General features: G+C 41.1%; 1 protein-coding gene and 1 pseudogene across 6 annotated transcripts in view; both read right to left on the bottom strand.

Annotated features, from left to right (window-relative positions):
• Positions 1–7,399: 7,399 nt before the first annotated feature.
• On the bottom strand, positions 7,400–8,275 carry LOC308257876 (phosphomannomutase 1-like; annotated as a pseudogene). Its single transcript has one exon. The product of its transcript is annotated as a phosphomannomutase 1-like (transcript).
• A 2,825-nt stretch (positions 8,276–11,100) lies between these two features.
• The window catches only part of CCAR1 (cell division cycle and apoptosis regulator 1), a 53,825-nt gene continuing 51,496 nt past the window's right edge, over positions 11,101–13,429 (bottom strand). For all 5 annotated transcript variants that reach the window (XM_080687996.1, XM_080687993.1, XM_080687995.1 and 2 more), the window contains 2 exons: positions 12,922–13,127; positions 11,101–12,239 (listed from right to left, as the gene is read on the bottom strand). In XM_080687996.1, the coding sequence (XP_080544122.1) occupies positions 12,180–12,239; positions 12,922–13,127 (266 nt within the window). In that variant the 3' untranslated portion in view covers positions 11,101–12,179. The remainder of the gene's footprint in view (positions 12,240–12,921; positions 13,128–13,429) is intronic.

Raw genomic sequence — 13,429 nt, 5'->3', positions numbered from 1 at the left:
CAAAGTGCTATCCTGCAGGTTCCTAGATTTGCATTCATTAATTCAACAAATATAGCTTATCCAATGTAGTAATATTTACCCTTAAAGAAAAAGTCCAAGTTGCTCAGAATATCTCCAAGGCAACTGCTGCTTTTCTCGGAGTTTTTTGTTGTTGTTAATGTTTTCATTCACATATTAAGTAGGGAATTAACTGCTGTGTGTGTATACCTTAGTTCGGAGGTTCTCTGGTTAATCTAGAACAGCAGCGGCAGTCAGTACCTGGCACTTGTTAGAAATGCAAATTCTGGGGCTCTACCCTAGACCTCCTCAATCAGAAACTCTAGTTCCCATCAGTATTTTAATGAGCCTTCCAGGTGATTCTGATGCATGCTAGTTTAAGAACCACTGCCTCAGGTTAGGCCTAATGATCACATTCAGACTCCATCATTAATGGGGCTGAAATAAGGAGCTGACTCAATGACTATCTGACATCATATGTCCTCTATACACTTAAGAAAAACTATATAATTTATAGTCAAAAGTAATTTGGGACTTAATCTTCATTCGTGTACAAACCTGAGGCTGAGGCTTGTTTTTCAACTAGTGAACACCAAAAGAGGGTCAATATTACCCATAAGGTGAATAATATGTAAGTAGGCAAGAATCAGTTTGCTTTAGACCGGTGGTTCTCAACCTTTCTAATGCCGCGACCCTTCAATACAGTTCCTCATGTTGTGGTGACCCCCAACCATAAAATTATTTTCGTTGCTACTTCATAACTGTAATTTTGCTACTGTCATGAATCGTAATGTAAATATCTGTGTTTTCCGATGGTCTTAGGTGACCCTGCTAGCGGTTCTCAACCTGTGGGTCGCGAATATACACTGAGTGGCCAGATTATTATGCGTTCAGAGATCATAATAATCTGGCCATTCAGTGTATATAATTATTTTCAGCACCTTCTTCTTCTCTCAAAAGGTTCCCAGTTTAGATAATAAATTATGTCCTAAATATCACCCACTTTATGAATAAAAAAAATAAGGCAGTGAAATGTGTGAATAATTCCTGAAAAATGTTTATCATTCCACTAAGTTTCACTTAACAAAAACAATTTGTAAAGAAATTCTTATATATTAATTTTTTAAATATATTTTTTATTGATTTTAGAGAGGGTAATTTTTCTTTTAATCTTTTTTTTGTTAATCCTTGCCAGAGGATATTTTTCCATTGATATTTTAGGGAGAGTGGAAGAGAGAGGGAAAGACAGAGAGAAACATTGATGTGAAAGAAACACATCGATTGTTTGCCTCCTGCATGAGCCCTGAGCAGGGCCCGGGCCGGGAGGAGCCTGCAACCGAGGTACGTGCCCTTGACTGGAATCAAACCCAGGACTTTTTGGTCCACAGGCCGAAGCTCTATCCACCCAGCCAAACCGGCTAGGGCAGAGAGGGTAATTTTTAATGAGGGGGAGAGAGAAAATCATCAATGATGAGAGAGTCATTGATTGGCTGCATCTTGCACGTCCCACAATGGGGATTGAACCTGCAACCCAGGCATGTGCCCTGACTGGTTCATAGGTCGATGTTCAACCACTGAGCCATGCTGGCTGGGCCTTAGGTATTAATTTTAATTGACTTCAAAACAATCTGAATACAAAATTTTAGTAGAACCAGTTTCTTTCCTGGAACCCACAGACATGGCAACTGCATTGCAGTTAAACCAGAAAATGTGCTGCACACTACATGTCCTATAGAGGAGCCTTTAAGGTGCCTCTGATTACTGTGTTCACTTCAATCCTTTGCCTAAAATCAATTCCTGCCTTTTGTACCTACTTTGACTTCACATCATTAGGAGAAAATCTACACAGCCTCTGTCAACAAAAACCCACCCAAGTTATCTCAGATCCACAATGCCAGGATTAACTTGAGCACTTGCAAAGGTATGATGAGAGCATTCTGGGCTAGAAAGGCCACAAAGGAAAGGAGGGAAGCAGTGTTCCTTCTACACTATGTATATGACTGTCTGGGTGCTATGAAGGCCCTTTAGTATCACGTTAAACCCTAAAAAAGAATCTACAATTTGTGGAATATAATTAACAACATAAACCAATGAAAAAAAAAAAAAAGATCCCAGGGACAGAGAAGCATCTAACAGACCCTCACACCTCAGAGGGAAAGCAGGGGAAGGTGGGGGGGCAGGGGCGGGTAAGAGATCAACCAAGGGGGCAGGGGGATAAGAGATCAACCAAAGGACTTGTATGCATGTATATAAGCATAACCAATGGACACAAACAGTAGTGGGGGGGCATGTGCTGGGGGGCGGGTGCGGCCAGGGAGAGGTCAATGGGGAAAAAGGAGAAATATGTAATACTTTCAACAATAAAGAATTTAGAAAAAAAGAATCTATACTCATCACGGTAGTATTTTTTAGGAATTCTAGTAAGTGGAGATCTAAATAGTTAAGGGAATCCAATTCAGGCTCCGAGTAGCCGCTCAAGGTTCAGTTATTACCTGGCTCAGAAAGAACTCACAAAGCCAACCACTGAAGATACGATTCCTTCCCTGCTGAAACTGTCAATTCCATCTAGGCATATACAAGTAGCATTACCTGTTTTCACCAAACATTTTAATGCCCTGTGAACATGGATATCCATGGATAGACTCCCTAATACATCTATACCTTTTGTCCATGTTCTAATAAACAAACTCATCCATGTTTAACATATTCCAAATTCCTTTAGCAGAAAGTTATGTTTCTAAACTTTTTTTCCCCCTGAAAGCTTTTTATTTATTATTATTATTTTTTAAAATAAATCTTTATTGTTCAGCCCTAACTGGTTTGGCAGAGTGGATAGAGCGTTGGCCTGCAGACTCAATGGTCCCAGGTTTGATTCTGGTCAAGGGCATGTACCTTGGTTGCGGGCACATCCCCAGTGGGGGGTGTGCAGGAGGCAGCTGATTGATGTTTCCCTTTCATCGATGTTTCTAACTCTCTCTCCCTCTCCCTTCCTCTCTGTAAAAAATCAATAAAATATATTTTAAAAAAATCTTTATTGTTCAGATTACAATTGTTCCTCTTTTTTCTGCCCATAGCTCCCCTCCACCTGGTTCCCACCCCACCCTCTGCCCTTACCCTCCCCCACACTGTCCTCATCCATTGGTGTACAATTTTTGTCCTGTCTCTTCCCACACCCCCCACACCCCTTTCCCCCTGAGAACTGTCAGTCCACTCCCTTTCTATGCCCCTGATTCTATTATATTCACCAGTTTATTCTGTTCATCAGATTTTTTATTCACTTGATTTTTAGATTCACTTGTTGATAGATATGTATTTGTTGTTCATAATTTTTCTCTTTACCTTTTTCTTCTTCCTCTTCTTAAAGAATACCTTTCAGCATTTCATATAATACTGGTTTGGCGGTGATGAACTCCTTTAACTTTTTCTTATCTGTGAAGCTCTTTATCTGACCTTCAATTCTAAATGATAGCTTTGCTGGGTAGAGTAATCTTGGTTGTAGGTTCTTGCTATTCATTACTTTGAATATTTCTTGCCACTCCCGTCTGGCCTGCATAGTTTCTGTTGAGAAATCAGCTGACAATCGTATGGGTGCTCCCTTGTAGGTAGGTAACTGTTTTTCTCTTGCTGCTTTTATTCTCTGTCTTTTGCCCTTGGCATTTTAATTATGATGTGTCTTGGTGTGGACCTCTTTGGATTCCTTTTGTTTGGGGTTCTCTGTGCTTCCTGGACTTGTAAGTCTATTTCTTTCACCAGGTGGGGGAAGTTTTTGGTCATTATTTCTTCAAATAGGTTTTCAGTATCTTGCTCTCTCTCTTCTTCTGGCACCCCCATAATTCGGATGTTGGTACGCTTGAAGTTGTCCCAGAGGCTCCTTGCACTATCTTCATATCTTTGGATTCTTTTTTCTTTTTGCTTTTCTGGTTGGGTGTTTTTTACTTCTTTGTATTTCAAATCTTTGACTTGATTCTTGCAATCCTCTAGTCTGCTGTTGGATCTCTGTATATTATTTTTTATTTCAGTCAGTGTATGCTTAATTTCTAGTTGGTCCTTTTTCATTATCCTTGAGGGTCTCACTAAATTTATCAGCCTTTCTTAGAAAATTCTTGAAAAACCTTATAACAGTGGTTTTGAACTCTATATCCAGTCGTTTTGCTTTCCTCCATTTCTTTCATTTGTGACCTCTTTCTTTGTCTATGCATTTTGGCTGCTTCCCTAAGTTGCTAGAGTGGCTTTGTGTGCTAGGTGTCCTATAGGGCCCAGTGGCTCAGCCTCCCCAGTTACCTGAGGTGGACACTCTTGGTGCACCCCTTTGTGGGCTGTGTGCACAGTCTTGTTGTAGTTAAGCCTTGATTGTTGTTGGTATCACTGGGAGTAATTGATCTCCAGGCCAATTGGCTGTGAGGATCAGCTGTGTCTACTCTGGGAGAACTTCTGTGCTGGAGATACCCTTATGAGACAAGACTTGCAAAAGCCTCTGTGCTCAGCTTGGATGGGGCAGAGTCTCAGGGCGGAGCAGACAGCAATGGCTTCCCATTAGCCCTGCCCTAAGAGGTCCCTGGGTCTTAGTGTCCCGCGATAACTGCTGCAAGTACCTCTGAGAGAATGCCGCCCTCGAGTTTCGCCTGCTGCCAGGCAGTCCAGTTTCTCCCCGAATGAGTCTGAGTTCCCAGAGTCTCGCCCAGAACTGGAGTTCAGAGCCATCAGGAGCTTTTGTCTCCCTCCTGATTGAGAAAGCCAGCCGCGTACTCAGTTGCCAGCCCTCTCCGCACACGCGCACCTCGGTACTTCTGCCTCCTGCAGTTCCTCTGAGTCTCAGTGTGCTGTTCTCTTTCCTGACAGTCCAGTTTCTCCCCGTATGAGTCTGGGTCCCCAGAGTCTCGCCTGGAACTGGAGTTCAGTGCAGTTGGGAGCTTTTGTCTCCCTCCCGGTTGAGAAAGCCAGCCATGTACTCAGTTGTCAGCCCTCTCTGCTCACGCGTCTCAGTACCTCTGCCTCCTGCAGCTCCTCTGAGTCTCAGTGTGCTTTTCTCTTTCCTTCTAGTTGTAGAATTTCCACTCAGCCAGCCTTCCTGTGGTTCTGGATGATGTCCATTTTGTCTTTTAGTTGTAGTTTTTAAATTGTTGTGCCAGGTGGCAGTTTAGGTGTTTATCTATGCTGCTGCAATCTTGGTTATCTCCTGTTTTTGTTTTTTTTTTTAATATATTTTATTGATATTTCACAGAGAGGAAGGGAGAGGGATAGAGAGCTAGAAACATCGATGAGAGAGAAACATCGATCAGCTGCCTCCTGCACACCTCCCACTGAGGATGTGCCCGCAACCAAGGTACATGCCCTTGACCGGAATCGAACCTGGGACCTTTCAGTCCCCAGGCTGATGCTCTATCCACTGAGCCAAACCGGTTTCGGCCTGTTGTTTTTTTTTAAATATATCTTTATTGATTTCAGAGAGGGAGAGATAGAAACATCAATGATGACAGAGAATCATTGATTGGCTGCCTCCTGCATGCCTCCTACTAGGGATCAAACCTGCAACCTGAGCATGTGCCCTTGACCGGAATTGAATCCGGGACACTTCAATCTGCACGCTGACACTCTATCCACTGAGCCAAACCAGCTAGGGCTGGTTTTTACATAAATACTGCTTTTCTTACCAGAAATAAGTGACCACCTTTGTATTAAGGCACAACACAATTACGCTGTTACTGTGGCAGAAATCCCTGCTATTCCTTCCTTTGATCTTGGCTAAGACTGTGCCCCACAGGAGTGAAACACTTGAGATTTGTCCCTCAACTGAAGCACAGGGAAGGTGCCCAAGAGCTGGCTTTTGGGATTATCATGGTCTGTGATCCTGTGTCCAAGTTTATAAGTCTCCACTGGTGGTAAAATAAACATTAAAATTTGTCAAAAACATAAAAGCCCAATTCTTCAAGTGTCATTCCTCCCAAGTCCACCTTTGGCAAAAGTCCACAAAGCTTTGACCCTTAGCAAAGATAAAAATCCTGGCCACTCTTCAGAATTAGAGAGAGAATGCCCAAGGGCACACAATCAATGGAATGTTCTCTGCAAGTCTTGCCCTGTGTAGGGGATGAGGCTCAGTTATATTGTAACACATGGTTACTGTGAGTTCTCAGGGTACAGTGAAGGCAGATACAAAAAGGTGTCAATCAGCTAATCTGTCCCACCTATTCCAGCCTGTCCTGCTCAGGGTCTTCACACCTTTCTTTTGTTTTCCACCTATACTGAGAGTTTCCCAAAGAATTACTATTAACAAATACATTATTTAGGTTTCACTCTACTAAAATACATGAATGATAAAGTGTTAAAAAAACACACAACACCCATGATTTTGAAATTTCTTGAAACACAATTTGTTCAAATTGTTAATATACAGAGGTTAATTATATAAAAATATTCTACATGCCGAAACCGGTTTGGCTCAGTGGATAGGGCGTCGGCCTGCGGACTGAAGGGTCCCAGGTTCGATTCCGGTCAAGGGCACGTACCTTGGTTGCGGGCACATCCCCAGTAGGAGGTGTGCAGGAGGCAGCTGATCGATGTTTCTCTCTCATCGATGTTTCTAACTCTCTATCCCTCTCTCTCTCTTCCTCTCTGTAAAAAATCAATAAAATATATTTAAAAAAAAATATTCTACAAACCTATAAAATTTGGTGTCATCCAAAATTAGATGTTATTAGATCATTACCAAAATCACTCCTGAGATTTTTCAAGTCTATTGAGTGTCAGTGAGTGGTTAATTATGACTCTGAACTTACCCCCTTGGTCATTTCTAGAATCTTCTTCTTTATGGAATGTAATATTACAAATATCCTGAAATACCCTGTCACATTACTTGGATCGTATTCAAAATTTTTATTTAATGGTTTTGCCTTGTTGACTATTTTCAGAGGATTAGGCCTAATCTTTGCTTCTCCAAAATATGTTGGGATTATTTCTAGTAATCCAAGCAGTTCCACCGTCTCTTGTGATGGCTCATCAATTTCACAACAGAAATAGAAGCAGGAAGTTCTTTCTTCTATTTGGAAAGCTAATACCCAAGAACCCGCACTCCTTATTCAGAGGTTAAGTTTTGGATTTTATAATGGATTAAGATTTTTTTTTTTCCTTGTTGGGAACTTTAATATTTGTGATCAAGTTCTCACAAGTACAAACCCTCCCCACTGCTCCGCACCCCGGCTGGGACAGGAAGGCAGGGAGGCTGTCCCGCACAGACACTCACACACACCTCCTCCAGTGTAGACAAAAACCCGTTCTGTTCACAAGTACAAGCAGCAGCTGTAGCCAGGGCCATCGGGGTGCAGGACGGAGCCAGCCACCAGGAGCCGGCTGCGGGGGGCAGTCGCCGCACAGACCCTGGCCTTGCAGCAGGTGAGGTGAGGCAGGTATCCTGGGCCAGAGGAGGGGGGCCGGCACCCATCCAGCACCAGGGCCAGGGTGCCCGTTAGGCCTGGGGGGAGGTCTCTGGAAGTGGCAGTCATGCCTCATGGGCTGTCTCTGGGAAAAAGATCTCACGACATCGCTGTACTGTGTCCTGAGGGGAGACCACACTGTGGCCCACAGTCTGGGGACTGGCATAGATCTCCAAGTCATTCCCACCAGGGCTGGTCTCGTTTCCAAAGAAATGGATGGTGTCGAAGCTTTCTGGGTCCAGGCTGTCCAGGCAGTAGCATTTGTCCCAGCCCTCTGGCAACATGTCAAAGCTGATCATGCCTTATCGGGAGAACCTCAGCCCTTTGCCAGCAAACTCAGTCTTCAGAGCTTCCACAAACTCCTCCCTGATCTTCTCCTTCTTGTCCAGTTCGGAGAACTCGATCTACTCCTCCAGGGTGCAGCTTCAGCCGATGGGTGAGATGGTCAGCATGCCATTTTGGAACTCAATAAAGGTTCCACGCTTCTTGGGCAATTTGAACAGGGCCATGTAGCGGAGGCAGAAGTTGATCAAGTCCTGCAGCAGTTCCTCCCCTAGGTGGTTCTGGATGGTCTGCTTGGAGAGCAGTCGGCCATGCTTATATTGCACTGTCCCATTCTCAGCAAACACATAATCAAACTTCTCAATGACTTCATCCCCCTCTCCCAGCTGCTCAGCAATCTTATAGTCGGAGCCGCCCACCACACCGATCTGCACCCTACTTCGAAGCTTCTGCAGGAAGGCAGCCACCTCAGGGTCAATTTTCTGGCAAGCGGGCGTGAGGGTCCCGTCCACATCTAATAGGCAGAGGACGCGCTCCCTCCTGCGGGCGCCCTCAGCGGTTATAGCCATGGCTGCAGCTCCGTGCGGCTGGCACACTCCCGGGATGTCTGGATTAAGATTCTTATTTTCGCCATAACCGGTTTGGCTCAGTGGATAGAGCGTCGGCCTGCGGACTGAAGGGTCCCAGGTTCGATTCTGGTCAAGGGCATGTGCCTTGGTTGCGGGCACATCCCCGGTGGGGGGCGTGCAGGAGGCAGCTGATCTATGTCTCTCATCGATGTTTCTAACTCTCTATCCCTCTCTCTTCCTCTCTGTAAAAATCAATAAAATATATTAAAAAAAAAAAAAAGATTCTTATTTTCTTCACCAGTAAAACTATTCATTCATTCAAGCTACAAAACTTTATTATTAAGGTTTCAGGACTATTAGGCTGAAAGGCGAGAGCACCTCAAATCATCTTAAAGGGGCACACAAACTTAAGCAAGTTGGACAAGAATTCATAAGCCAATGATTAGTCATCTCTAATTCTAAGTAGTAATAGGTTGTGGTTAGGAGATCAGACCAGGTAAAATATTTAAAAGTACATGTTGGATATAACTGAAAATTTTGAGAGGAGTGAAATGTGTACATAAATAAAGTCTAAATGTTACTATAATTTCTTTAAAAAGGAACTAAGACAAATTTTAGAAATAATGAAGTCTTAAAATTTCAACTGTCCAATAATGACTGAACCAACTATTAGATATCCAAAAATGTTCCAGGCACTGAGAACATAAAAATGATTGGAAAGTAAAATTAAATCTTATCATGTATCACCTGTTTATATAATTAAACTTTTTGACTTGGTTAATGTCAAATGAGATAATGAACAGCAGTTAAGAGAATAGACTGCATTTTTACTTCTGAATATTCAATACAGTTAAAACAATTTCTTTTAATCCTCAACCAAGGAAATTTTTCCATTGATTTTAGAGAGTAGAAGAGAAAGGATAGAGAAATATCAATGTGAGAGAAACACAGCGATTGGTTGCCTCCTGCACGCACTCTAACTGGGGCCAGGGAGGAGCCTGCATCCGAGGTAAGTGCCCCTGACCGGAATCAAACCTGGGACCCTTTGGTAGGCAGGCCGATGCTCTATCCACTGAGCCAAACTGGCTAGGGCTCAAAACAGTGTAAAAGTATAAAACAGACTAAGGAGAATTTTTAGGTTGAACGGCATGCTCCAGCTCCTGAGTTCACTGATGCTGAGCCTGGGGTTGCAGGATGCTCTGAAGGTGTGCAGGTGCCCTTTGTGCCTATTCAGCAGTTTCCTATTGACTGAAGCATTCACATCCGGCTGGTGTGGCACAGTGGTTGAGCGTCGACCTATGAATCAAGAGGTCACGGTTCAATTCCAGGTCAGGGCACATGCCTGGGTTGCAGGCTCGATCCCCAATGTGGGCATGCAGGAGGAGCTGATCAATGATTCTCTCTCATCATTGACATTTCTATCTTTTTCTCTTTCTGCCTTCCTCTGTTGAAGAAAAAAGAAAAAAAAAAGACTGCAGTGCTTGGCCTGCCACTGAAGACTGGTCTGCAGCCCCATTGCCACTGAATGGGTAGGAACAACCACTGAGTGGTCTTAAGCTGTTCTTCCACAGAATGGAAAGAAGGCTGACAAAAGAAAATAAACAGCTTCTGGAAAAAAAAAGTGGGGGGGCAAACACAGGTGCTCTTTCCCTCATTTTCTTTAAAACCAAATTTTCTAGCTTAGAAAATTGTAACTTGTTTTCCTAGCTTAGAAATTTACCTTCAAGAAATAATATAATGGAAAGATTTCCCTATTTTTCTCCATGCTTCCAGTATTATTATGACTCAACTATCTCTGGGAAAAGTAAGTCTGAGAGGTGAACATTATAATTATTTTTCTCATTTAAAAACATTCTCTATTAAAGAACTACCTTCTTCGCTGTCTTTTAGTTACAAGTTTATCTCCAAGATTTTTTTCCTTAAGAAACAACTTTCCAACCACCCTATAATGTTTCATCTTAATCTAAAGATGGCAAAAATAACTGTATAATTATGGATCAATGTGTAATCTGACTTCAGAGTTCAACAAACCATAAGACCAGAAACAGGAACTTAAAGTCATATCACTTAACCATATATTACTTTAAATCAGAGCTTTTCAACATGGGTACTATTGACATTTTGGGTTACATATAATTCTTCGTTGTAGGGGCTATCCTATGCAATGTAGGATGTTTAGCAACATCCTTGGCCTCTAGCACCTAGATGCTAGTAAGAACTCACTTAGCTGTGACAAGTAGAAATGTCTTCAGACACTGCTAAATGTCCTCTGGGGATAAATTTACCACCTGATTAGAAACACTGTTTAACAGTATATCACATTTCCTACTTTTTCCACTCAACAGCTAATCAACTTTTTTAAAAAAAAATATTATCTTTATTGATTTCAGAGAGGAAGGGAGAGGGAGAGAGAGAGATAGAAACATTAATGAGAATCATTGATGGGCTGCCTCCCACACGCCCCCCACTGGGGATGGAGCCCACAACCCAGGTATGTGCCCTTGACCAGAATCAAACCCGTGACCCTCCAGTCCGAGGAAGACGCTCTATCCACTAAGCCCGTGGTTGGCAAACTGCGGCTCGCGAGCCACATGCAGCTCTTTGGCCCCTTGAGTGTGGCTCTTCCACAAAATACCACGGCCTGGGCGAGTCTATTTTGAAGAAGTGGCGTTAGAAGAAGTTTAAGTTTAAAAAATTTGGCTCTCAAAAGAAATTTCAATCGTTGTACTGTTGATATTTGGCTCTGTTGACTAATGAGTTTGCCAACTACTGCACTAAGCCAAACCGGCAAGGGCCTGCTAATCAACTCTTTTTTTTTTTTTTTTAAATATATTTTATTGATATTTCACAGAGAGGAAGGGAGAGGGACAGAGAGCTAGAAACATCGACGAGAGAGAAACATCGATCAGCTGCCTCCTGCACACTCCCCACTGGGGATATGCCCGCAACCAAGGCACACGCCCCCGACCGGAATCGAACCCGGGACCCCTCAGTCCGCAGGCCGACGCTCTATCCACTGAGCCAAACCGGTTTCGGCTGCTAATCAACTCTTAAGTATCCACTCAATTCTGAAGGAAGTACACAGACTAATAAAAAATATTATTTTTAATTATACAAGGCTTAACTTAAGACATCATAGTGACATCTACTGGCTTGGTACTAAACTGTACACTTGATATATACTGTAAAAAATCCTCAAAATTATAATATGGGTGCTCTTCTTAGAAAGTCAAACAATTCACTCAAAGCAGTAACATTAACATTAGAACTGTTAATTCTATGTAAAGCCTTCTATAGATAATATCAACTGTCAATTGCTTCTTAGTTTTTTATGTACTCTCTGTTGGATAAATTAAATTTTTAATGAATGTTTTCAGAGACAGATATTAAAGGAGTATCCTTTTATGACAAGTAAAAAAAGTCTGGGTCAAAAACTTGCAAAACTTAAGGAGCATGCTATTTTATGATTTATACTAAAATTTAAAAATACTAAAACTTTTTTTAAAAAAATGAATAATTCTATAAATAAAATTACAGCAATTTTCTAGGTTTTTATTTCTTCTTTTTTTCCCTAGGTATTTTAATAAAAGACATTTGGTAATTAAATTCTACTGTCAATTAAACTGATGAAGTTTATTGGTGTTAAAACTATAACAAAGTTGATCCTAAAACATTTTGCAATGCAAAATTATTTCACTCAAGGAGTGTTTAATAATTTGAATGCCAGGAATTACAAGCAATTTTCAAAAGCAGAGACTCTCACATTCATAAAACTTTATACATCGTTTGTACTAACAGATATTTATACTACTAAAATCAAACATGCATCACTTCCAAACATTCTTGTATCATGATTTTTTATATTACATTATTTAACACCATTTCTTCGTCACTACAGGTATTATCATACACTTGCACCATTCTCCTTGGATTTCTGATCTTTATCTTCACTCTTCACATTATCCTATATAAAATAACAAAGAAAAAGTATATTTTATTAAGAATCTCTTAAATGTAACTATAACAAATAGTAAAGAGAGATACTCCATTTTAGTATCTATGGAAAATTGACCCTGTGGGGCAACTATGTTCAAATCTTTAAATTCTATGTAGAATGGCTTCTAGTATTTGAGAAAGCCATCTGAGCCCTAAGAAATGATCAGTTCTAAGGAATAACATCAGTGAATTCCTTGCACTATAGATTTTTTTCTTCTTGTTCTGAAAGAGAAAGGATTTTAGATCTCTGTTATTGAAGTTAGTTTACAATGGCATTGAGTTACTGGATTTTTTTCCTAGTAACAGAAGAATACTAGTAAATTAATTTTGAGAGTGCCAAAGAGTTTCTCAACTCTGCCCAACAGTAAATGGGTTTTTAAAAGAAATGAGTGGTTTTATCTTCCTCAAATTCAAATTCACTGAGGAATACAAATAAAAGTTGCTATAGGAAATCTGTCTACATAAACCATGTTGACATCCTGAGTAGGTTCTAGAAAAATACGATATTTAGGGAATTGCTTTTGAACAATCTGATGAAGGACAGAACGCTACCATTATTTGCTCCTAGAAAAACCACCAAGAAATAGTGCGAAATAGATTTAAAAAACTGGAATAAATTATGAAAACACTGGAAGTACAAAACTACTAACCTTGTTGAGAACAGTGTGGATTTCATCCATTACTGTGGATAAGTTTCTGATTGTCTTATTCAGTTGGTTTTCAAATTGCAAATTCATATTTTCTGAAATCTTTAAGTTATCTTGTAACTGACTAAGGTCCTTTTTAACTTCTCTGAGTTCACCAGAAAGGCTTTTGTTGGAATTCTCCAAATTTAATATGGTTTTTTCATCTTCATCTATTAAAAAAAGCATATGCAATTCCTTAAAATAGCCCACAAATGTCAATTTCAAAAAAAAAATTACAAAGCAAACTGCAATACTCACTTAAGTTTTATCTAAGTATTACTTCTAAAATCCAGGTTCCATTTTTAGATGATTGCATAGATTAGACAAAATAGCAGAAACTGGTAAAAAATAGGAGGATGAAGCCCTAGCCCGTTTGGCTCAGTGGACAGAGCATCGGCCCTCGGACTGAAGGGTCCCAGGTTCGATTCTGGTCAAGGGCACACACCCTGGTTGCAGGAGACAACCAATTGAT

The sequence above is a fragment of the Plecotus auritus genome, assembly GCF_963455305.1.
Source record: "Plecotus auritus genome assembly, chromosome: 9".
Lineage (NCBI taxonomy): Eukaryota > Metazoa > Chordata > Mammalia > Chiroptera > Vespertilionidae > Plecotus > Plecotus auritus.
This window is presented reverse-complemented; position numbering and strand designations above follow the sequence as displayed.